Source organism: Nelumbo nucifera, chromosome 4, assembly GCF_055504915.1.
Source record: "Nelumbo nucifera cultivar China Antique chromosome 4, China Antique-T2T, whole genome shotgun sequence".
In the NCBI taxonomy this organism is placed as follows: Eukaryota; Viridiplantae; Streptophyta; class Magnoliopsida; order Proteales; family Nelumbonaceae; genus Nelumbo; species Nelumbo nucifera.
In genome coordinates, this window is record NC_142652.1 from 2,603,510 (window position 1) to 2,629,678 (window position 26,169).

The 26,169-nt window shown below is 40.9% G+C and overlaps 1 protein-coding gene across 2 annotated transcripts in view; it reads left to right on the forward strand.

The window, feature by feature from the left end:
- The window catches only part of LOC104591859 (Glycosyl hydrolase family 38 protein), a 71,220-nt gene that overhangs the window by 21,270 nt on the left and 23,781 nt on the right, over positions 1–26,169 (forward strand). For both annotated transcript variants that reach the window (XR_016085426.1, XM_010250927.3), the window contains exons 13-17: positions 19,207–19,272; positions 19,416–19,472; positions 19,981–20,200; positions 20,315–20,454; positions 20,721–20,789. Coding sequence is in view for 1 of the 2 variants with exons in the window: in XM_010250927.3 (XP_010249229.1) it covers positions 19,207–19,272; positions 19,416–19,472; positions 19,981–20,200; positions 20,315–20,454; positions 20,721–20,789 (552 nt within the window). In the remaining variant the exon portion in view is untranslated. The remainder of the gene's footprint in view (positions 1–19,206; positions 19,273–19,415; positions 19,473–19,980; positions 20,201–20,314; positions 20,455–20,720; positions 20,790–26,169) is intronic.

Genomic DNA, 26,169 nt, shown 5'->3' on the forward strand with positions numbered 1-26,169 from the left:
TGGCAATGAGTACACCACAATTTGTCTTTGTCATCCGCCCTTTTTTGAGAGTCTCCTCTCTTAAAAGTGTTCCCACCACCTGTAATCACACTTCCTTTTGCTGCCAACCCAACTGCATCCCCTCCAGAATTGTTCATCAAGTTCCTTCTACTTTCTTCTGATTGTACAAGAGCATAAACTTTCTGGACGGAGGGAAGATCCTTGCTACCTAGGATCTGAACTCTGATGGATTCATATGCCGGATTCAAGCCATGTAGAAAAGCAAACACTCTCTGCTGAGATACAAGTTTCTTGTATAATTTTGCATCTTCATCACACTTCCAGTCCACACTCTGATAATGATCTAGCTCCTTCCAGACAGAGGTCGTTGGAGTTGTACACAGAAAGACACATCTCCCTCTATTTACAAGTGGACGATTATGCCTATAATTGATAAATCTTTGCATAGTGGCGCAACTCAGAATAGGTTGATTTTGCCTGTTCCCAGATTTCATTTGCCGTTTCAGTCCACATAAAGTTCTTTCTTATTTGGGGTTGCATAGACACTAAAAGCCAGGACATAACCATGTTGTTCTCCTGGTTCCATCTGTCGTATTCAGCACTCCCAGAATTGGGTTCTTTGATTCTCCCATTTATATAACCTATCTTCCCCCTTGCAGTAATGTATAACTTGATCCCTCTTGACCATTCCAAATAATTTAAACTGTCGAGAGGAATAACAACCATGGGAAAGGATAGGTCCGCACCCCCACTCATTCCATTCGGCATTGAGGAAACACTGGATGTAGTAGAATCTTCACCACTCATGATTTCAGATTCAATAAAACACTCTTAGAGGGGTACACAGCCTTAAAAAAAATCCTAACACAGGGTACCAGGGAGAACCCCTTTTTTCTTCAGAAAATACACCTCTTTTCTGTAAAACACAGGTGCTGTAACAGCACTAACAGGTCATCCTTTGACCTACAGAATTAACACAAGTGTTGCCACAGTGCATATAGGTCATCTCTTGACCTACGCATCAACAGGAAGGCAATTACAGCAAGTACAGGTCACTTTCTGACCTCCAGTTCACCATAAAAGCTGCTGTTGCAGCACACAAAATCTGTTACAGCAAGTACAGGTTACTTTCTGACCTCCGGTTCACCATAAAAGCTGCTGTTGTAGCCCACAAAAGGTCCTCATGACCTACAGTTTTACAGGGATCAGCTGACCCCACAAAAAAGGAAAGAAAAGGGACTGCTTGCCTCACATTAATGGTCTGAACCTATTACAGGTTCTGTTCTGGCACACGACCAGAAAAAATAAAAAAAAGGAGAAGGGAGAGAAGGTACTTCAGTTCGATCTGGACCTGGATCTGAATCTTCAATGAATCTGGATCTGGATCTGGCGAATGGAGAAGACAGGGAAGCTGTGCTCGATTTCTTCTTTCGGATCTAACAGTCCTGCTCTGATACCATGTTATCAGTGCAGTGATGGAAGAGAAGAGGAGAAGAGAGAGAGAGAGCAGAAGAGAGGAGAAAAGATTGATAGTCAAAAAGCATGCTGGCGGCACCAGCTCTTTTGTTATATATACTAGGGCGACAACAACTAAAAAATAAAAGGGTAAAAGTAAAATAGTACCCCTGCAGTACTATACTTAGGAAAATACAAGCTTTCAACAAAATTCTTCTTGTTGGTAAAAAAAAGATGGGCTTTGTTAAAAAAAACCCATCACCTATCCTTGCCTCGACGCCTTGAGAACTATGCCTTTGGGGTCCACTGCCTTACTTTGACAATCAAGAAATACAAAGATAGATTAACATGTAGAGAAATAATTCACATGGTTTTGACCCTCCAAAAATAACACAACATGGTATCAACCAAATGACAATTTAGAAATACCAGGGTAGCTTAATGTATTGAACGATGAGTTCACACGACCACTATACTTTCATGCAACCCTCTAATGAAACAAAAGCATGCTATCAATCAAATGAAAAACCAAATCACTAAATGAGTGCATGTTTGGGTGATTTGATTTCGATGAGTTAACATGGTCACAACACTTTCTTGCAACCCTACAATAAAACACATACATGCTAACAATCAAATCATCCAGTGAGTGCATGCCTATTTTCTACCCCAATGATACAAAAATAACCCACCAACATATGAGAAAAAAATAGAGACTACCTCTGAGGTCTACTACCTCACTAGACGATCAAGAAATGCCAAAGTAGCCTAACATGTGTTGTGGTGTGTTTACATGGTCACAATACTTTCTTGTGGCCTTACAACAAAACTCTAGCATGCTATAAATCAAAAGAAAAAACAAATCACCTAGTGAGTGCATGCCCGGGTGATTTGATTTCGATGAGCTCATGCGGTTACAACACTTTCATGTGACTCTCAAATAAGTCCTGAACATGCTAATAATCAAATTTAAAACCAAATCACCTTTTAAGTGCATGCCTAGGTGATGTCATAATCTTGGAGATTAGGAAAAAATCAAGTTTCGGTTACCCACCTTCAGTTTGCAAATGATATCATAATCTTTTGTGAGGGATGTGATTTGTTGAGGGCAAGGAATCTGGGAAATCTAATAACCCTCTTTGAGAATGTCTTAAACCTGAAAATAAATCTTGAGAAGAGCTGTGTAGTGGGGCTAAATGTGGAGGGAAGGGAGTTGGAGTCTATTGCTGCCTGTTTAGAATGCCCTATTTCTGCTTGGCCCTTGACCTATTTAGGACTTCCCCTAGGTGCAAATGCAAAGGAAAGTAGGTTTTGGATCCCGGTGGTAGAGAAGTTTGAAAAAAGGCTAGTGACCTGGAAACAGAACTATATCTCTCTGGAGGGGGGGGGGTAGAATAACTTTGATTAGGGCCACACTCGCAAACTTACCCATCTACTTTTTGTCAGTTTTTAGGATACTTGTTAGGGAAGCCAAAAGATAGAAAAGTTGATGAGGGATTTTTTGTGGGAGCTAGGTGCAGAGAAAAAGGATCATTTGATTAGATGGGAGATGGTGAGTCGGAGCAAGGAACAAGGTGGCTTAGGGTTAGGGAACCTAGTAAATAAGAATGAAGCTCTTTTGGGCAAGTGGTTATGGAGGTGGCATCTGGAAAGAGAGAGATTGTGGCATGAGGTGGTGGCTAGTAACCATGGCTGTTCTGAATCTGGTTGGGATGCTGGGGTATCTCAACGGGCCACACTCAATACACCTTGGAAGGTGATTTGGCATCCTCCCTGTTGTGTTAGAGAATATCAATCTATTCAAGGACCTCACCTAACAACTTAAGCTTTTAGGTTGAATGGTTCTTTGAGGTGGTATCAGAGCCATTTTGACCAAGTAGTCTAGTGTTCGATCCTTGTTACCCCCATTATAATTAAACAAGTTTCAGCACAAGGTATGGGTGGGCCTGTGCTTGTTTACGCTTCAAGCCCAATGGGCCCTCGTGTGAGGGGGCGTGTTGTGTTAGAGAATATCAACCTATTCAAGGACCTCACCTAACAGCTTAAGCTTTTAGGTTGAATGGTTCTTTGAGACTCCCAAAATTTCTCAAGTTCGTAAGGTATGATGTCTGCAATGGTAATTCTGTGCTTTTTGGGAAGATGTTTGGATGGGCAACCAACCATTAAAAGACCTCTATCCCTCCCCTTTTTCTATTTCCCTCTATAAAAAGGAGCTTGTTTCGAGGTTTCTTTGTCCCCCCATTCTCCCATTGTCTCTTAATTGGGATTTTGGGTTTCGTAGAGGGTCGAGGGATGAGGAATCAGTTGCTACCTCTGAGCTCTTACTTTTACTTGATTTTGTTTGTTTGGACCCTCCTAAATTAGATAGAAGAATTTGGTCTTTGACCCCGAGTGGCTCCTTCTCTTGTTTTTCCTTCTTTAAGTCCCTATGCTCTACTCCTTCCCCTTTGTTGTTCCTAGTTAAAGAAGTCTGCTCAAGGCCAATTCCACCTAAAATTGCTGGTTTTTGATGGGAAGTGTATTATGGTAAAATTAATACTGTTGACAATGTACAAAAAAAGAGACCTTATTCATGCTTGTCCCCCAATTGGTGCATTTTATGTAAAGTGCAGAATGAGGACTGTTATCACCTATTGATTTCTTGCTCTTTTATAGTAAATATTTGGAATTGGGTTTTTATGCTGTTTGGGTACAGGTGGAACCTGCCTCTTGAAGTAAATCTGTTTTTTGATCCGTCTTTTTTTGGTTGGCCAACAAAGAGAGGGAAAGTAATGTGGAAATGTATTAGGGCAGCCCTCTTATGGACCATTTGGGAGGAAAGAAATGCCATAATTTTCCAGGAGGAGAGAAGCATCGCTGAAATAAAGGATTGTATACTGACAAGGGCAATCCTTTGGCTAAAAACTACTGATCTCTTTGCGGATTACTCTAGTGATGACCTTCGAAGGGGTTGGGCAGCAGTGGCCTCCACATCATCCAAGAAAAATAGAATACAAGCAAGTTGGTTACCCCCTCCGGAAGGAGTTGTAAAGTTGAACTTTGATGGGAGCAGTCAAAGCAATCCAGGACCTTTGGATATAGGAGGGATCTTGAGGAATAAGGATGGAAACATTCTGTCCTTGTTCTCAGGTCCAGTGGGTTATGGAGATTCTACAAGGGCTGAGATATTAGCTATGGTACAAGGACTACAGATTTCCAACCAACTTGGAGTGACTAATTTGATAGTTGAAGGAGACTCTAAGGTGATAGTGGGATGGATGTCGGATCCAGAAACTGTTGTTTGGGGATATAGGGACATCATCAAAAAAGTCAAATGGTTTACGAGAACCATGTCAGTTAGCTTTTAGTGGGTAAATAGATCGGCAAATGCTTTGGCAGATTCTTTAGCTAAACAAGGGGCTTCAAGGGATTCTCTGTTTTTGGCTAATTTGTAACTGCAATCTGAAAAGAGTTGGGTTTGGAACCACCTTTAAGGGGAGGTAACACCTTGTGCCTCCTCTTAGGCTGCTTCATGCTTGTACTATTTCTATCTCTATTTAATAAAATACCATTCATTCATAAAAAAAAAGTGCATGCCTAGGTGATTTGGTTTCAATTAGTCCACATAGTCACAACACTTTTTTGCAACCCTCCAATAAAACATAGGCATTCTATTGATCAAATGAAAGACAAAATTACCCAGTGAGAGCATGCTTGTTGCTACCTTAGGTGATACATGAACTACCTTCTATCATATGATAAAATGGAGATTAACTCTAGAACCCACTAGCTTACTAGGAATATCAAGAAATAAAAAGGTAGCCCTAACATGTGGAGCAATGAGTTTACCTAATCATAACACTTTATTGTGGCCTCTAAAACAACCCATGCATGCTATAAGTCAAATGATAAACCAAATCACCCAGTGTGTGTATGCCTGGGTGATTTGGTTTTCATGAGTTCACATAGTCATAACAATTTCTTACGACCATCCAATAAGACACAAACATGCTGCTATCAAATGAAAAGCCAAATAACCTAGCGAAGGCATGTCTGCTATTGCTACACCAAATGATACAAGAACAGTTCACTATCATATAAAACAGAGACTACCTCAGGATATACTGAATATAACAGTCAGGTAATACCAAGGTAGCTTAACATGTAGAGTGACGTCTAGGTGATAAGGGGCTCATGAAGGGTCACCTCACTTAGTCGCCAAGATATTTTTCTTACTTGGTGCTGTTGGATACTTTTAAATGTTTAACTTTCTGAGGTTATAATAAAATAAAATAGACATTATTAAACTAAATGATTCAGCTTGAGTTAAAATACTAGTTTTATTTTTATTATTTTTCTTATTTGTTAGGGTTCAATCAAGATGTATACTGTCTTGGACCCTTGAAGACTGTAGAGAACACTAATGTGGACCCCACTAAGGTGGTCCCCACTGTTCGTATGTCAGCAATAAGTTATGATTAGGATTAGTTCTTTATGATAAGATTAGGACTAGTCTTTTATAAGTTTAGGATTAGTCTTTTTTCAGCTTTATCTTATCTTATCTTGCCATGTAAGCAATTCAGTCCTTTTACAAGTATGATACTATGCATATAAATTTAAGAGGGGGGCGGCTGTTTAAACACATCAACCCAACTCTCTTTTATCAAAATCTCCCTCTCTCTCTCTCTCTTTTCACCCTCTTCTTTTGTTACTTTTTCTTCTCCTTTTAAGTCTCTGTTCAATCTTGAGCAACTACTTGGTATCAGAGCATTCGATCTAGGTTTTCTCATGTGGAATTAATTCAGCCAACCACATGAGAACTATTTAGGGCTGAGTTTTTTTCATTCGACTGATTCTTGGAGATTACAAGAAGCCTTCAGCAACTGTCCAAGGATTGGAAAGTGCTCCTTGTAATAAGGAAAAATCAGAGAAGAATCAAGTGATCAAGGTTAGGTCTTTGATCAAGATTGGAGGTGCCAATCAGATTTTTTGGTTCTCTCATCAAGACTGAAGTTGGCGATCAAGAAGATTTTTCTCCGAGATCAGTTCTGTTTCAAAAGTTTCTCGGGTTGATCAGAATCAAGAACAGTTTTGAGCAAACTGAAGTTGGCGATCAGAATTTCAGCAAGATTTTTTTTGAATCAAGATCATTTTTTTTCTCAGAAATTCCTGGGTAAGGTCTTATTCCTTCTTGAGGGCAGCAACAAGGATAGCTTAATTTGTGAGGTACGGCTAAATAGAATTTTTTTCTTTTTCTCTTCTAGGGTTTTAAGAGAAAACCCTAAAATCCAGGACTGTTACTGTGTCTGGATAAGAGATTAGACTTTTTTTTTGGCTGCTATCAGATCTCTGTTCTCTGATCTTTGTTTTTGGAGTTCTGTACCCAGGCCAACTGCTATTAGTTCTCAGATTTAGTAGGCTGATTAATACAGTGATACAGTGAATTGGATTTTTTTTTTTCTTTCTCTGAATCTGATTTCTGCTTCTAGACCTACTGTCGTTAGTTTTTCAAACCCAGTAGGCTGATTGTTACAGTAAATAGAAGGTGCTTTTTGCTTAACCCCTAACCAAGAATGGAGTTCAAGCACCAAGGGGAGGGTGTTTTTGGGACTGGTTCAGGTGGCATGACTTAAAACACCTTCCAGATTACAACTGTAAAGTTTGATGGTTCAAACTACTTAGAGTGGGCCCAATCAGCCATGATGACCATTGGGGGAAGAGGAAAACTGAACTATTTGTTGGGAGATGTGAAGGAACCAAATAAGGAGGATCCCACTTATGTTAAGTGGATTTAGGAAAATTATTTGGTGATGACATGGCTGTGCAATTCCATGCAGCCACACATCAACCGAAATTACTTATGGGCAAAAACAACTAAAGAAATATGGGATGTTGTGAAAGAAACCTACTCTCAGCCCCTTAATGTTGCTAGGGCTTATGAGCTGAAATGTGAGGTTAAAAATCTCAAGCAAGGTGAGAAACAAGTTTCTGTTTATTTTCAATCTTGAAATCCCTATGGCATGAAATTGACCACCTTGAATCAATTGAATGGGAAAGCCAGAAGGATGCACAGATTTACAGAAAGCAGATTGAAACTAATAGTGTTTTGAGTTCCTGGCTGGTCTAAATTCGAAATATGATATTGTGAGGTAGCAACTGTTGACAAGAGACAATGTAACTCTGTCCCAGGCCTATTCCTTAGTGCACAACGAAGAGACTAGGAGAAAAGTTATGCTACAACAACAACCTTTTGAATGAGCTTTGGCAGCAGTTAAGCCCAAATCTGGGAGTGATAAGGAAAGAGACATGAAGAAGGAAGCTAAAAAGGACCTAATATGTGAGCATCGCAAGAAACCTAAACATACTAAAGAGACCTGTTGGAAGTTACATCCACATCTAGTTCCAGCAAAACTTAGAAATAAAAAGGGGAATGCAAATATGGCTGTTAACACTGATAGTACAACCTCATCTAGTACAAGAGGCAATCCTCTAGATACTCTAGCTGCTGTCCGAGCTGCTCTAATTCAGCTGGAAAATGAAGTTGGTAATTCAGCTCCACCTCCTCAGACACCATCAACACCCCCTACCTCAGCTTTTTCTCATTCAGGTAATCGGGCCTCAGCTCACCATGCCTCAATTTCAGGTAATACAAAACATTCATGGATAATAGATTCTGGAGCATCTGACCATATGACTGGCTTGCCGTCACTATTTACTACATATCACTTATCTTCAGGCAGAGACAAAGTGTCCATTGCTGATGGCTCCCTCGTTCCTATTTTTGGCAAGGGAGACATCAAGTTGTCTAATGCTATTTTCTTATCTTTGGTTTTGCATGTTCCTAAGCTTAGTACTAACTTGCCTTCAGTTAGTAGCATTACAAAAAATCAGAAATGTTCAGTAACCTTTTTTCCGGATCGATGTGTTTTTTAGGATCTGGAGACAAGGAAGGTAATTGGGATTGGCCGTGAGGCAAATGGAGTCTATCAGCTTGGAGGGAGTCCTCATTGGGAAGATAGTGAGACTAAGAGGTCTTGTGTTTCTCAGTCTATTGATCAGGCTATGCTTTGGCATAATAGGATGGGTCATTTATCTTTTCGGGCTTTAAAGAGTTTGTTTCCTAGTTTATTTGAATCTATCCAGATGTCTAGTTTGAAATGTGAGAGTTGTGAACTTGCAAAACACTGCAGGACAACCAATTCATTAAGTAATAATAGAAGTAATATTTCCTTTGAAATTGTGCATACTGATGTTTGGGGACCTTACCATACCATTGCCATGGGGGGGTACAGATATTTTCTACTGTTTGTTGATGATTATACTCATTTTTCGTGGATTTATCTCATGTGTTCTCGAGATGAGGTTCCAGCATTAACCTGGGTCTTTCATAAGATGATTTTAACCCAATTTAGGGTCAGAATCAAAATTTTTAGATATGATAATGCGAAAGAATATTTTGCAAACCCATTAGCCTCCTATTTGCTTGAACATAAAATTATCCATCAGAGTATCTGCGCTCATACACCACGGCAAAATGGGGTTGCTGAGAGAAAGAATAAACACATATTGGAGGTAGCCAGAAGCATTATGTTTACCTCCAATGTGCCTATATGTTTCTGGGGGAATGCTATTCTTACAGCAGTGTATCTCATCAATAGGATTCCTTCACGGGTTCTTGACATGAAATCTCCATTTACCCTCTTATATCCTGATAAAGAGTTATTTACCATTCCCCTTAAAACCTTTGGTTGTACATGCTTTGTTTAGATTCTTGGCCCTCATCGTTCCAAGTTTGATCCTAAGGCCTCAAAATGTATTTTCCTTGGTTATGCACAAACTCAAAAGGGATATTGTTGCTATGAACCTACTTCTGGGAAAAGATTTGTCTCAATGGATGTCACTTTCTTTGAAGATGTACCCTATTATCCAAGGGTTTCTCCTCAGGGGGAGAGTAGTAAGGATGGGGTTAACTCGTCAGAAGTTCCTTTACCTATCCCATTAAGTGAAGAGGGGTGTAATGGGGAGGGCTGTCAGAGATGCAGGGATGTGAGAGTCTATCATAGACGATGGAGACAGGTTGATTTTGGACATCAACAATGTAGGCCAGTCCCAGTCTCCTCTGCAGATCCAGATCCCGGTACCACAGTTGCCCCAGTTCCTCCTACAGAGCCAGATCCAGGTACCACAGATACTACGGATGAGAGACATCCCACCATGGAGCTTTCACCTTCATTAGATGATCTTGATCTTCCCATAGCAGTTCGTAAGGGCAAGCGTCGTTGTACCACATCCACAGCTCACAACATTTCTCAGTTCTTGTCCTACGATCATTTGTCTCCCTCCTATAAGTCTTTTCTCACATTCATTGCCGATGTTCCCATTCCCAGAACAATACATGAAGCATTGAAAGTACCAGAATGGAAAGATGCAATAAAAGCAGAAATGGATGCCCTCATCAGAAACAATACTTGGGAGATAATTGATCAGCCTAAAGGTAAGAAACCGGTTGGATGTAGATGGGTATTCACTGTGAAACATAATGCTGATGGCTCTATTGAAAGGTATAAGGCCCGATTAGTTGCAAAAGGATTTACTCAGACATATGGTATTGACTACTTGGAAACTTTTGCACCAGTAGCAAAGATGACCACTATCAGAATCTTATTATCTTTTGCAGCCAGTTACTCTTGGCCGTTGTATCAGATGGATGTTAAAAATGCCTTTCTCAATGGAGACTTGCAAGAAGAGGTTTACATGCAGTTGCCTCCTGAATTTTATGGTACGGAGGCAGGAAAGAAGGTTTGTCGGTTGAATAAAGCCTTGTATGGACTAAAACAGTCTCCCAGAGCTTGGTTTGATAGATTTAGACAAGCCCTTGAAAGGTTCGGATATGTATAGGCCTAGTCAGACCACACCTTGTTTATTAAGAGAGTGGATTCTTCCTTAACCTTGCTTGCTGTATATGTGGATGATATTGTGGTAACAGGAAATGATAATACTGAGATTGAGTCCCTTAAGCAACTCCTTCATCAAGAGTTTGAGGTAAAAGATTTGGGAGAACTACGATACTTCTTGGGCATTGAGGTAGCCAGATTCAAGCGTGGGATTTTTGTTTCTCAAAGAAAGTATGTTCTTGACCTCTTGGAAGAAACAAGAAAGTTAGGTGTTAAGCATGCTGACACACCCATTGAACAAAATCACAAGATCAGTGCAGAGGGTGGAGAACCCCTTGAAGATAAAGCTATGTTCCAACGGTTAGTTGGAAAACTTCTCTATCTTTGTCTCACTCGACCCAACATTAGTTATGCAGTCAGTGTGGTTAGTCAGTATATGCACTCTCCTAGGACTACTCACCTCCTTGCAGTTGAGAGGATACTAGCATATTTGAAGAGGTGCCCAAGCAAAGGCATTTTATTCAAGAATAATGATCACATGAAGAAAGAAGTTTTCACAGATGTTGGTTGGGCTGGGTGTGTTGATGATCGAAGATCTACCTCTGGATATTGTGCTTTTGTAGGAGGTGACCTTGTCTCTTGGAGGAGTAAGAAACAAAATGTTGTTTCTCATTCCAATGCTGAAGTTGAATATAGGTCCATGGCAAATGGTGTAGCTGAGATCCTATGGTTGAGATCATTATTTGAGGAGTTAGGTATTGTTTATGAGAAACCCTTGATGTTGTACTGTGATAATCAAGCTGCCATCAATATAGCCCATAATCCGATACAACACGACAAAACTAAGCATATTGAAGTGGATCGACATTTTATCAGAGAAAGGGTTACATCTCAAGAAGTATGTCTTCCATACATCACCTCTGACATGCAGCTGGCAGACCTTCTCACCAAGGCGGTTTCAAGGAAGAAGTTAGAGGCAAATCTATGCAAGTTGGGAATGACAAACATCTATTCCCAACTTGAGGGGGAGTGTAGAGAACACTAATGTGGACCCCACTAAGGTGGTCCCCACTGTTCGTATGTCAGCAATAAGTTATGATTAGGATTAGTTCTTTATGATAAGATTAGGACTAGTCTTTTATAAGATTAGGATTAGTCTTTTTTCAGCTTTATCTTATCTTATCTTATCTTGCCATATAAGCAATTCAGTCCTTTTACAAGTATGATACTATGTATATAAATTTAAGAGGGGGGCGGCTGTTTAAACACATCAACCCAACTCTCTTTTATCAAAATCTCCCTCTCCCTCTCTCTCTCTCTCTCTCTCTCTTCTCACTCTTCTTTTCTTACTTTTTCTTCTCCTTTTAAGTGTCTGTTCAATCTTGAGCGACTACTAAGACTTCAAAACTTGAACCAATAAACATGGAAGAACTCAAAATTTTGTCCAATCAGCTCAGTTTGGAAAGAGTACAAATACAAATATGTACAGTGCAAAACATGTATTTTGCACTCTTTCCAAACTGAGTCATCAATACATATTGATTTTTTCAACCTTTCTAAACCTTTTCTTCATTTTTATCCTTTCTTTTTCTTTTCTTCTTATCCTAGGACAAAAGTAGAGGCTCAGCCCCACTATTTTCTAAAATTCCTTTTCTTTTCAGGAATATTTTGATTTTCTATGTTTTAAATGAAGTTTATACATTTTCTATAAAGATTATAGACAATTAATAGTGAATGATGGTTGTTGCTTGCTATGGAACCTAAAAATTACCCTAGAATTCATGGTTTTTATTCAAAAAATTCCCATTGCCTAGGTGACTAGGTGACAAGGTAACTATTGCCTAGCCTTGCTTTGGTGCCTTGAAAACTATGGCCTATGCTTTTAAGATTTTCTCTTAGTGATCAAAAAGATAATAGAAAAAATGTTGCTTCAATTTTTTGACTTGAATGTGTATTTATATGTTTACTATATGAAACATAAGCATGCATACAAGCATAATCTGTGTCTTGCACCCACTGCATGAACTTATAAGCCAAAAGATGTTAACTTGGTTTTTGAACTTTTCAACAGCAACCAGTTTTTATTTTTCTATTTATTTGATACTATATTGGAATTATTTTTTTTTTTTGGAAAAAGGTAAGGTAATTTATTCATCACAGAAAAAGATGAAAAGTACAACAAAACCCAGGCCATAAAGATTGCCTGGGCCCAAATCAAACTACAATCTCATCCAAGACTGAGAACAAAACAAAAGAGGCAAATTCTGATGTTTAAACTCCTCCGTCACCGACACCCAAGAGAATTACTTACCCACAGCTCTATTCACTATTTCATCTGGACTTTACAACATAAAATTCTATTATTTCTCTCAGTCCAAATGGACCATAACACAGCTGCCGGAATGGTATTCCGAACAAGCTTACCTTTCTTGCTGAGGCCCTCAATTCTCCAACAATTCAGCAGCTCCTTCACTGAATTTGGCATAACCCAACTAATCTCCAAGGCCTTTAGGAAATGCCCTCAGACAATAGAAGAAATTGGGCAATGGATACACAAGTGCTCTGTAGTTTCTGCAAGAGTAACACACAAACCACACGAAAGATCCAGAATCTGAATTCCGTGTCTCTCTAGATTAACTCTAGTCAGACATTTGTCAAGAGCCATTGTCCAAACCAGAAATTAATCTTAAAGGGACTAGTTGGGTTCCAAATCTGCCTGGCAGGGAAATCCTCCTGACCTGATTTATACAGCTTGAGAACCATGGATTTGACAGAAAAACAACCATCTGCATTCCATTTCCAGCTCCATTCATCCTCCTGACTTAAATCAATCATCTGATTTTGAAGCAACCCCAACAGAACCGCATACTCTTCCACCTCCCAGTCAAACAAGCTTCTCCTACAAAGAGGAGTCCAAATAATTGAATTACCAGAAGCATTAAAGTTCTCAGCTACTGAAGAATCTTGATTCACAGAGATTTGGAACAGGAGGGGGAAAGCTTCTTCCAAGGACACCTCTGAACACCAAGGATCCTTCCAAAACTTAATTCTATCCCCTTTCCCCACCTTAAGTCTAATCCCATCCAAGAGGATAGGAAAATTCTTCAACATACCTGCCCAGAGAGATCTATCCCCTCTTGAATGAGGAAACTTAGATCTCCAATCACCCCACTCCACCCCATACTTTGTCGCAATAAGGTTTCTCCACCACACATTTCTTTCAGTAGCAAATCTTCATAACCATTTGCTGAGAAGGGCAGAATTAAATTTCTTCAAATTCCTTAATCCCAGCCCACCAACTTCCTTTGGGAGACACACTTGCTCCCATTTTACAATATGGATTTTCTTTTCCTCTTCCCATCCCCTCCATAAAAAATTCCTCTGGATTTGCTCCAGCCTATATACTATTTTAATTGGGATGGGGAAAAGAGAGAGGAAGTAGGGAGGTTAGAAAGGGTACTCTTAATCAGTGTCACTCTGCCCCCAAATGACAGATATTTTGCCTTCCAAGAAGTCAATTTTCTCTCCATTCTCTCAATAATTGGAACCCAGGTCGCGGAGGAAGAATATTTAGCCCCAAGAGGCAGCCCCAAATACTTAACCGGGAGAGAATCAGTTTGGCAAGCCATCACTTCTGCACATTCTTCTAAGTTTGGGACAAGACCCACTGGGATGATATGACTCTTACTCAAATTAACTTTGAAACCAGTCACCACTTCAAACCAACTCAGAATCCCAAGCACTGATTCCAACTGAATCGGAGATGCATCAACAAAACGTAGGTATCATATGCAAACTGGAGGATATTAACTTTTTCCTTTCCAGGGGAGATTGCAAATCCATCCCAATACCCATAATCTGCAGCCTTCTTACTGAAAAGAGTTAGAATTTCCATGACACAAATAAACAACAAAGGGGAAAGAGGATCTCCCTGCCTCAAACCTCTAGAGCTACCGAAAAACCCCTTCAATTGGCCATTAATTAGGATGGAAAATTTTGGGGTCTTAACACAAACTCTGATTCAGTTTCTCCATTTCTGCCCAAAGTTTGTTTTTTCCAACACCAGATCTAGGCAATTCATCGAATGCTTTCTCAATATCAAGTTTACAAATTACACCCGGGGTACCCTCTCTTCTTTTGGAGTCAATCAATTCATTTGAAATGAGAATTGAATCAACCATCTGCTTCCCCAGAACAAATGCACTTTGGTTACTAGAAATTACACTGTCTAGCACCCCTTTCATTCTTTCTGCTAAGACTTTAGCCAAGATTTTATAGAAATTGTGCAGGAGACTAATTGGCCTAAAATTCTTAATGTTCACAGCCCCCTCAATCTTTGGAATGAGAGTAATAAATGTAGCATTCAAACTTCTTTGCAGAGGTGCATTTGTATGGAAGGCCTGGAACACATTCAACAAATCTTTATTCACAAAATCCCAGCATTTTAAGTAAAAAAGGTTTGTAAGACCATCTGGCCCATGTGATTCATCACATTCTAACTTCTTAATTGCTGCCTTTATTTCCTCTGTGAAGGGTCTCTCAAGCCAAAGTTTCTGATCTTCATTCAATTGCTTTAAAGGAAGATCAGTAGGAAAAGGCCTATGGGTCCAGCTTTCATTATAGAGATTTTTATAAAAGGAAACTGCTACTGACTTAATCTCTGAACATGATTCTCCACTCCTATCTTCCCACACCAGCTTGTTGATTGAAGAAGCTCTTGCTTGGGCATTTGCCATTTTATGAAAAAATTTCGTATTTTTATCACCCTCCTTTAGCCAAGTGGTTTTGGCTCTTTGTCTCCACTTAATTTCTTCCTTTACAGCCAACTTGTCATAGCTGTTTTTTTTTTTTTTTTTTGCTTTGGATCTTTTTAATCTCAATTCTTCAGTTAAGGGACCCACCTCTTCAGCTTTGTCAATCTCTTCAATGGTACTCAATAAAGCTTTATTTTCAGTACCCGAATTCAATCTATTTTCCAAATTCCAAATTTTTAATTTTCCTTTGATGACACCTAACTTTTTTGCCAAAATAAAGGAGCTAGAACCCTCCACCTGAAGCTCATTCCACACAGAATTGATCAAAGGAATAAGCTTGTCCTCCTCAAACCAGGCATTTTCAAATTTAAAAGGAGCTCTGATTCTCTCATGATGACCACATATAAGCTGAATAGGACTGTGATCAGAAACCAGTCTAGGGAGGGTGACCTGCCTAAAATCAGGAAAGATATCATCCCAATTTGAGAATACCAAAAATCTATCCAGCCGCACAAGGGTGGGATTTTCTTGATTATTGGTCCAGGTGAATCTGTTGCCCTGAATAGGGATATCCATAAGTTCCATATTATTGATAAAATCAGCAAACAAATTCATCAACACTGTTCTTCTACCCCTTGTATTTTTCTCTTCCACCGATAAAGTCACATCAAAATCTCCACCAATGATCCAAGGATGGATTAGTGATCCTCTCATATCTGATAATTCCTCCCCGCCCTGAGGTTTGAAACTGTTGGTCCATAAAAATTTATAGTTTGGATAACATTGCCATCATGGAGCTTCATAATTAAAGAAATTGAGAAATTTCCAATTCTGCTAGAAACAAGGCTACAAAATGAAGGATCCCAAACACTCAGAAGGCCCCCTGCACTCCCAGAAGCTGCCAATGCGTTCCACCTAACCTGATCTTCCCCCCAAATACTTCGGATAATAGCAGCATCTAATTTCTCCAATTTTGTTTCTTAGAGAAGGACAATCTTTGACTTCGACATCTTTAGGGAATCACAAACCACTAATCTTCTCCTTCCCGAACCCAAACCTCTAACATTCCAAGATAAAATTTTTAACTCCATGAAAAAACTTATCAGAATACAATCAACCCCCCACCTCAAACCTTCTTAGACCCCCTTGCTACCCCTTCACTACTCCCCACCTTGTCATTCATCCCCCAAGTAAGTCTCATCATTTCTCTGTCTCTTTGAGTTGGTTCCTCCTTGTTTTGCCGCCATTTTCCCCTTTCCATAAGAACTCTTTGTTCAATCCCTTCCAAAAACTTTATGTTTTAGCTTCCATCCCCTCCATCGAAATCCCCGGGAAATTTCCCAACCCCAAGAGCTTCAAGGTCACCCAAGAGGAGGGATTAGTAACATTATTACTGTACTTACCTTCCTGGCCTTCCAAAGAATTTGTTTTATCCTTATTTTCCTTCAGGTGAGCTTCTTCACTCCTCTTCGTCAAATCAGGGCTTCTCCCACTTCTCTCTGGCTCTTTGAATTGATTGAGACAGTCGACCACACTATCACTTTGAACCTCAGACCCCATCACTGCAATGGGAGTCACCACCAGCAGATTATCTTCCGCAGGTACCAGAGGAAGAAGCTGTTTTTGTCGCCGCCTGTGTTCAGCCTCTGGCAGACTCTCTGAATCAGGGGGATGCAAGGGGAGTGGCGAACCACCCTGACCATCACCTCTGAACTCAGTGTCCGATGACAGAGAAACCGGCTCAACTGGAGTCTCGATCCCTGTCAACTCTGATTGTTTGGGAGGTTGGCTGACCCAGGTCGGCTCTAGACGAACCAAACTAATGAGATTCTGTTTGGGTGTAGCAGGGGAAATCCGGGACAATCGGGAATTGGGGTCATTTCTGCCATGTACTCAGGCCCAATTGGAGTGGGTGACTCCCTTAGAGCTGAGATCTTTGCAGTTATGGAAGGAGTCCAAAAAGCTAAGGAGTTGAACATCAGGAAACTCTTAATTGAAGGGGATTCAGAGGTGGTGATAGGGTGGCTGCTTAAAGATCACAATGGCTTATGGAAGTACAATAATGAGAGGAGGAAATTCAAGTGGCTGGTGCGGGAGATGGAAGTTAAGATACGTTGGGTTAAAAGATCGACTAATTCCCTAGCTGACGGTTTAGCTAAACAAGGGGCAGAAAGGGATTCACTTTTTTGGGCCAAGCTGTAACCTTAGTGTGTTTTCTTTCTTTTCTTTTTCTTTTTTCCCTTTCTTGAGGTTCTTTGTTGCTCTTGGAAGAAAAGCGTGTTTGTCTTCCTTTTGTAAATCTTCTATTGATGAATTAATGAAAGTGTTATTGATCAAAAAAAAAAAAACTAATGAGATTCTGTTTGCCAATGGACCACCTTGGTTCACTGGCGGACTTTGAAATTTTGCTTCTCCTGAACGCCTGCATGGATCGAATATTCGGGTTCTTTGGGTACGAATGGCACTGGTCCGGGTCCTGGACCCGTCTCGGAAAACCCTCTCTTTCACGTTTCCCAATTTCTGATCCCTGTCAAGCCTCCCTCCCCCTGCTCAGCACGTCCTCCTCCATGGGCACCACGTGCATTTCTTTGAGACATTGTTTAATTAAAGTTTTTAATTCCTCAACCATCAAATCTCCCCCACTACTTCCCAACTTTAACTTTTGCGCACGATCCTCGAAGCTATCCCTTGAGATAGGATCCTGACCCTCCATAGGATTTAAGATTGGATGGTCCAGATTAGCATCGAGGGTCTCTTCTTCTTCTCCACCAATCTCCGGCGACCTCATCGGCGGCATGTTACGGGCCTGAATACCTCTCAGAGATTCTTGAAGCAGTGAACTCTCCCCAACATCTTCTAAAACAACCATCTTTGAGATCTCCGAACCCATCCTATCCTTTTGAACTTGTTTATTTGTTTGGTTACCCTTCTTCCATCTTTGGACTGACGGCAAAGTTTCAGGCCAAATGCAAACAGAGAAGAGAGACTCCCCAGCCACAATCTCAACCTTCTCAGGAATCGGATCTTTCTTTCTCACCTTCATACGAATCCACTCACAAGTAGCTAGCTCCTCTGGGGAATTGTTAGTTTCTAGAAACCCACTGCATGTATCGCCAATTGATTTGATCACACTTGGACACCAGAGAATCAGAGGAAGACCAAACACCCTAACCCAGGTTGAGTCCGAGCGATCAACATCCTCACTCGACTCCGGATAGAAGCATCCTGCGCTAGCTCCTCACCAATCAAGGAGGAGATGATTTCTCCCCATTTTCCATGGACCATTGTCAAGGATCCACTCTGCATCAGATCTCAAATGAAAGATGAAAAGGAAAAGATCGTCCGCCAGCTTCTTCACCCTCACCCCCCTTCCTTCCAAGAACTGCTTACCCAGCTTTCCACTTCTCGAACCCTTACTCTCCACCAGAATCTTCCCACCAAGCAATCACATAGGAACTTTCTTCTTGCCTCAACACCTTGGACCTCTGTCATTACCACCTGCTTATCCTCCACCTTCTTGAGTTCTGAATGCCCAAAATCCGGCCAAGCATCGGCCGACACCGCTTTACTGTAGGAAAAGTTTGGTCTTGCTCTCGCGCCCATCCCTTCTCTCCTGTACCAATTCTCTACTTCCCATCTCCTCCCTCCTCCCTGAAATCTCCAAGAGGGTCTTCTATGAAACATCTTCACCTCCAAAAATTTCAGAGAACTCTAGTGGCTTCGACTAACTCCGACACTACACAACACTCGACAAGAAGATCTTGAGCATCTCTTGCAACACGAACATCTGGTGGCAGCATCTCCTTGATGATCTTGAACATCACCTTCCTTTACCACCCAGTACTCAACCTACCAAAATCATCATTAAAAGCTTATATAAGGGATTGGAATGGTAGAAAGGGGCCTTTTTGGCAGGGTTATAATCCTTTTCATTTATTCTTAGGTATTTTATTTTGGTTTTGGAAAAAGTCAAAGACATATATATTGATGAAGATGTTATTTATATGATTCTGTATATTACATGTTATCGTTCTTATGCTACATTTAGGCATGTGCATTCTTTTCTTTGAATAATAAAAGTAAAATATACAACTCACTCCTGTTATATGAACTTTCTTCATCAGTGCCCTCTTCTGAATATAAGTTACTGCCCTCCATCAGAAATTGATTTGTCTCAAGGAAGAAGCTTGGTAAGTACTCCATTTTGTTTATGGTATGTTTATGCATCAAGATTTAATCTACAACTTTTTTTTTTCTGTAATGAAAAAGATTTTTAATGAATTTGTCAAAATCTGCATGCACCTTTCTTTTGATCGTTTCTTTGCATTTGTAGGTTGTTGTTGTCTACAATCCTCTTGGGTGGAAGAGAGAGGATATAGTTCGAATTCCGGTTAGTATTTCTGTTGCTAGCATCTTTTTATTTTTGTTCCCTTTTTTGATCAGTAACTGTGGTAACTTTTATTAATTTGTAATAAATAAAACAGGATAGCAGTTTAGGCTCCTAAAAAGCCACCTCTTTTCCGCATCAATTATACAATGAAGCCCATAAGAGTTGTAGTGTAGAAGCAGTTGTATCCAAGAAATTCGATTAATTTGAAGAAAAAATAAATGGAAAATCTTCGGAAGTTTTATTGTTTAACAAACCCTGTCACTCCATATCAAATTTAACCAATAACAGAAGACTAGTAATTATTTATAAAAGAGTCAACCTTGATACTTAAGCTGGATGCTAAAGATTCTAAAATCTAAATACTGACATAATTATCCATTTGACAGGAGATATCCTTTATATGAGCCCATAGACATCCATGAGAACCTATGTACTGAAATCCAGCAAATTTAAATGTTTTAGACATTTATTTGACATATTTCAACTTACAGAAACAAACTTGTTTCAGGTCAGCAGTGAAGCAGTTACTGTTCGGGACTCTAGTGGAAGAGAAACTGAATCACAGCTTCTACCTCTAGCCAATGCCTCTGCCAGCATAAGAAGCTACTATGTTAAGGCATACCTGGGAAAATCTCCCGGTAGCGCACCTAAGAATTCGCTGGTATTTCTGGCATCTGTCCCACCTCTTGGTTTCAGCACTTACTTTGTCTCAGATGCAAAAAAGACAGGTTAACCATTATAGGCACTTTAGAACTTCAATCTTCCTGTGAACTGGAACAAGAAGAGAAATTATTTTTTAAAGTTACTGACCTTTTAGTTGTCCTGGTTCTGCATTACAATAGGAGCTAGTTCAACCAGATCGACAGTATACACAACGCAAGGAAATGAAGATGGCACCATAGAAGTTGGGCAAGGAAATTTAAGGCTTATATACTCTCTAAAGGAAGGCAAACTTATCCAATATGTTAATACTAGAAGCCTGGTATATTACACCATTCATTAACGATTTACTTTTTATTTGTGATCCTTTGATTTATCTCTTAGTTGGTTCATGTGATTTCATCCCTGTATTCTTAAGTTTGCCTCGACTTGCAGTTCCTTCTGTCCAATCATGAAAAGCAATAGCAATGTATATTCTTATTTTTGTTGTTGTTATTTGTCATTATGGCATTTTAATACGTTTCTTTTCATTACTTGTTTTCTGTGGTTTGCTTTTTTGTCTAATTTAAGTATTATTTATTATTGAAGGTCAAAACATCTATAGAACAGTCATACATTTTTTATTCAGGATATGGTGGAAGTGATAAAGATCCTCAGGTAATCAAAACACTTGTTAGGCTTTAGTTTTTCCTTACTTTAGTTCTATTTGCATATCTATAGTTCTTCTTGCTTGCTTTAGCATTTTTTTATCAGTAACAGAAACTTTCATTAAGAAAAAAGTTTAAAAACAATGGTGGGGGGAGGTAAACCGTAAACCCTCTTACCTCACCCCCAAAAGGAAAATTACAGTGTAGCCCAAAAAAATGACTTCTTCCCACCCCTGTTTAGCCAAAGCATCTGCAAATGAATTGGCACATCTTTTAACCCACCAGACACGCACATCCGTTCCTTGGATTAGCCACTTGAGTTGCCTTCATTCATTAATGTATGCCCATAACCCATCAGTTGCCTTCTCTATCCAGCCAGTTACCACTTGTGAATCTCCTTCGATAACCAACCCATTTATATTCAGCTCCTTAGCCCTTTTTACCCCCTCCAAGAGGGCCAGAATTTCTGCTCTCAATGAGTCTCCAACTTCAATTGGTCCTGAAAAAAGGGCTATCACTGAACCTGCCTCTGTTCTGAAAACACCACCAACCCCTGATGGTCCTGGATTTCCTTCATTGCTCCCGTCAAAGTTGAGTTTGATAAAACCTTCCATCGAGGGGTGCCACAAAGGATGGACATTGATTCTGCTTGGAGCCGAGACTGTTATTTCCTGCCAGTTGTTCACAATGGTCTCTATTGGAGCATCATCAAATAGGTTCATTGTTTTTACCCATTGTGCTACCCTCAAAGTAATCACTTCTATAATCGTGTCCCTTTTTCTTTCTTTTTCAGCAAATATCCTTTGGTTCCTTTCCTCCCAAATTTTCCAACAAACTGCTGCCCTGGTGCACCTCCACAAGATTTTTCCCCTCTTTTTGATCTAGCTTCCAACTGGATAGATGAAGAGGCTTCGAATGCTTGACGGGGGAGTCCACCTGCAACCAAATAAAGAGATAAACCACTCCCAAATAGATGAAGTAAAAGAGCAGGATGTAAGTAAATGAGAGCAAGACTCACCAGTGGCTTTACAAAGGGTACACCAGTGCGGGGACAAGCACCAAAAAGGCTTCTTTTTTTGAAGATGATCACAAGTATTAATTCTTTCCTAAGCTATTTCCCAGCAAAGTGCTCCTATTAGGTAACTGCCTAACTCAGGGACTTTTCGAGGAAGCCTGCCTTCTGGATGAGAGAGAGAGAGAAAAAGAAAGAGAGAGAGAGAGAGAGATTGAATTCCCAAAATCAATAATTCCTCTTCTGGCTTCTTTTCCTTATTTATAACACTTCCGTTACAATTCTGTTATATCAGCCTCTCCACTTGTCCAGTTTGTTATTTAGTTTGTTCTAGTGGTTGGCTGTCAGTTACATTACTTAAAGGCTGATGTGGCCTTTTCTTGTACACTTGTCTCTCTATTCCCTTTATTTGTGTCTCAACAGTCCCTCCTCCCTTGAAAGCGACCTTGCCCTCAAGGTCAAGATGTGGAAATCTATTCTGTAAGTCCAAGTAAGGTTCCCAAGTTGCATCTTCAAGTGGGAGACCTGATCATACCACCAATGCCTCTGGTTTGATGTGATTCCCTTTGTGTATCCACCTGAAATCTGTTATCTGGGTGGGCTCAGTTTGAACTTGGCCATCTTCCGAGAATGATGGGAGGGTGGTTGTTGTTATTGCTCCTGTTTTTGGCCATTTATTTAATAGAGATACATGAAATACAGGGTGCAATTTTGATGTTGCTGGAAGGTCAAGCCTGTATGCCACAGACCCAATGCGTTCCACAATCCGAAATGGGCCGAAGTACCTTGGGCTCAGTTTGTTCCACCTGTGGCCTGCTACTAAAACTTGCTCGTATGGTTGTAGTTTAAGGAAGACTTGCTCCCCAATCTGGTGCTAGACAGGCCTATGCTTTCTGTTGTAAGAGTCTGCCATCCATTGTTGGGCTCGACGGAGGTGGGATTTGAGATCTTGTAACACCCTATTCCGCTGGAGGAGTTGGTCTTCCACTGGTGCTACTGCTGTATACCCTTTCTCATATGGGAGTAGGGGAGGTGGGTCCCGTCCATATAGAGCCCAGAAATGAGTCATTCCTGCTGCACTGTGATACATGGTATTGTACCACCATTCCACCCAATGAAGCCACTTGAGCCACTGACGTGGCCTATCCCCTGCATAGCACCTTAGATAGGTTTCCAAACTCCGGTTGACCACCTCAGTTTGCCCATCTGTTTGAGGATGGTACCTGGTAGATTTGAAGAGTTTCACTCCCTGTAGTCGAAAAAGTTCTACCCAGAAACGACTCATAAAAATTGGGTCGCGGTCTGGGACAATAGAGTTAGGGGTACCATGCAGTTGTGCCACCTCCTTATTAAAAATCTCAGCCACCATCGAAGCTGTAAAGGGGTGGAAAAGAGGGAGAAAATGGCAGTATTTGGTGAATCTATCAACAACTACGAGAATGACGGACTTGCCATAGGAAAGGGGAAGCCCTGTTATGAAGTGTTATGGGCCCGTGAATAGGATGTCGTCACGGGTCGGTCCACGGGGAAAACCCTCTGTTTTCTTTTGTTCCTCCCTGCTCTTGATGGACCTATCTAGGCGCCCTAATGGTGATTTGTTCAAGAGATCACCTAACTCTCCTTTACTCTCTTTCTTGACTGAATATTCGATGTCCTCATTCAATAACGGTGTCTCCTTAAATAGGAGATTACAAGAGTCCTAATCTTAGGGAGTCTCCTTGCTGAATAGGGAGACTTCCAATTCTATCTTGCTAAGGATAAGATAAGCTAATCTTAATCTGATAATAAGATAAACTAATCCTAATCTGATAACAAGATAAACTAATCCTAATCTGATAACAAGATAAACTAATCCTAATCTGATAATAAGATAAACTAATCCTAATCTGATAACTTACTAACAAGATAAGATAAGAGCAATAGAATAAGATAAGAACAAGCAAGATGATCTAATCTAATCTGGCGGTGGGTCAGGTTCCTGTTGCTGCCGGCGGCGATGGTACGTCTTTCCGAGGAATGCGTCCATAACATGAAGTCCATGGATATATCCGCCCACACGTGTAGGAATTGGGAGTGGTTGTAGCAAACCTGCTGGAGACTGGGTATCAGCCTTATTTTTCTAGCAAATGACGCATTCGGCTATGAATTTTTGGACCGAATTCCGCATGCCTTTCCAGTGGAATTGGGTGGCTAGTCTCTTGTAAGTGCGCAAAATCCCCGAGTGTCCTCTTGCTGGTGATGAGTGGAACACTTCAAGAAGCTGCTGAATATGGGCTGAATCCTGTGGTATCACCAATCGACGTTTATACAACAACAAGTTATTCTCCACTGTGTACCCTGGGTGGCTTGGACTTGTGAACGCAGCTTGTTCAGTTGTGGGTGTCTTTCAGCTTCTTCCCTTAACTGACTCATGATGGAACATGTTGGGCCCATGAGAAGTAATGGAAATAGTTGTGGTTGGCGTGACAGCGCATCTGTCACCTTGTTAGTGTGCCCTGCCTTGTATTTAATGACATGATCATAGCTGAGTAATTTGGCTATCCATCGTTGCTGTTCCGAGGATAGTACGGACTGCTCCAACAGAAATTTCAGGCTATTGGTGGTCAGTTCGTATGATGAACCTCCCTCCCTAGAAGGTAGGGTCGCCACCTCTGAACTACGAGAACAATTGCTATCAGTTCACGTTCGTATACTGACTTGGCCCATTTTTGTGCTGTCATTGCTTTGCTGAAAAACACTAGTGGCCTTTCTTCTTGCATGAGGACTGCACCTACTCCTTGGCTTGACGCATCCCATTCAATGATGAAGTCCTTTGAGAAGTCTGGAAGTGCGAGCGTCGGTGGGGACGAGACAGTTGTTTTGAGCATCTCGAAGGCCTGTTGGGCCTCCCTAGTCCAGCAGAAACCATTCTTCTTAAGTAAACTTGTCAAGGGGGCAGCAATCAGTCCATACCCTCTGATGAATCGCCGGTAGTACCCTGTTAGACCCAAGAAGCCCCGTAACTCCTTAACATTTTGAGGTCGGGTTCAATTTATCATGCTTGAGATCTTTTCCGGGTCTGCTGCTACAATGTCGTTTTCGACTACGTGCCCTAAGCAGTGTACTTGAGTCTGTCCAAATGCGCACTTTGACTCCTTTGCAAAGAGTTTATGAGTCCTTAGTAGTTCCAAGGTGATTTGTAGATGTACTATGTGTTTGTCCCATGTAGCGCTATATACAAGTATATCATAAAAAAACGAGTATAAATTTGCGCAAATGGGGTCGAAATATGTCATTCACAAGTGCTTGGAACGTAGCTGGTGCATTGGTCAACCCAAATGGCATGACCAAAAACTCATAATGCCCCTCGTGTGTACAAAAGGCGGTCTTGTGGATGTCACCCTCATGGACCCGAATTTGATGATATCTCGATCTCAGGTCTAGTTTAGAGAATATGGTGGCTCGACCGAGTTCATCGATTACCGGTATGGGAAATCGATCCTTCACAGTAATATTGTTCAGGGCCCTATAGTCTATACAAAGCCACCATGTCCCATCCTTCTTTTTCACAAGTAATACCGGCGAGGAGAATGGGCTTTGGCTGGGTTGTATAATTTTTCTATCAAGCATATTTTGCACTTGTCTCTCAATCTCTAGTTTCTGAAAATAGGGGTAACGATAGGGCCTTACATTTGTGGGTGCCGTTCCGGGCAGCAATGGAATGGAATGCAATGATCATGGGCACGTCTCGGTGGTAGTTCCTTAGGCTCTTGGAAGATCACTGAAAACTTTTGAAGTAGCTGCTGTAGTTGTATGTCGGCTTCTTCGGATCTGCTGGAGTTACTTCCTTGGGCTAGAATTGGGCCGTTCCCGTGGGAGTTTATCTGCATTAAAATGATGTGGGATGGGTCTGCTGCCTGTTTTCTTAGGGTGGCGAGACTAATGGGTCCTGGATCCTTGGACAGCTGTCCTTGAATATGCACCTGTGAGCTGCCCACTTGAAAGTCCATTGTGAGACGGACCCAGTCACATATCACCGGCCCTAGTTGCCTTAACCATTGGACTCCAAGAACTACATCTGCTCCACTGATTTCCAGGGGATGTAGATCTACCTCGAACTCGTGTCCTTGTTTCTTCAGTTTTAATCCCGTGCACGTACTGTCGACACCAGGTTGCTCCCATTAGCTACGTGCACCTGGAATGTTGTACATGGTTGGACCGGAATCCCTAGTTGTCTGACCAATGTTTGGGTAATGAAATTGAGAGTGCTGCCACTGTCTATAAGAACCGACACATGGCGCCCTTGTACTAGTCCGGTTACTCTCATAGTTTGAGAGGAGGCAAGATCGGTCAAGGCTTGCAGGGATACTTCTAGGTATTCCTTTGTCCATTGTCCCCA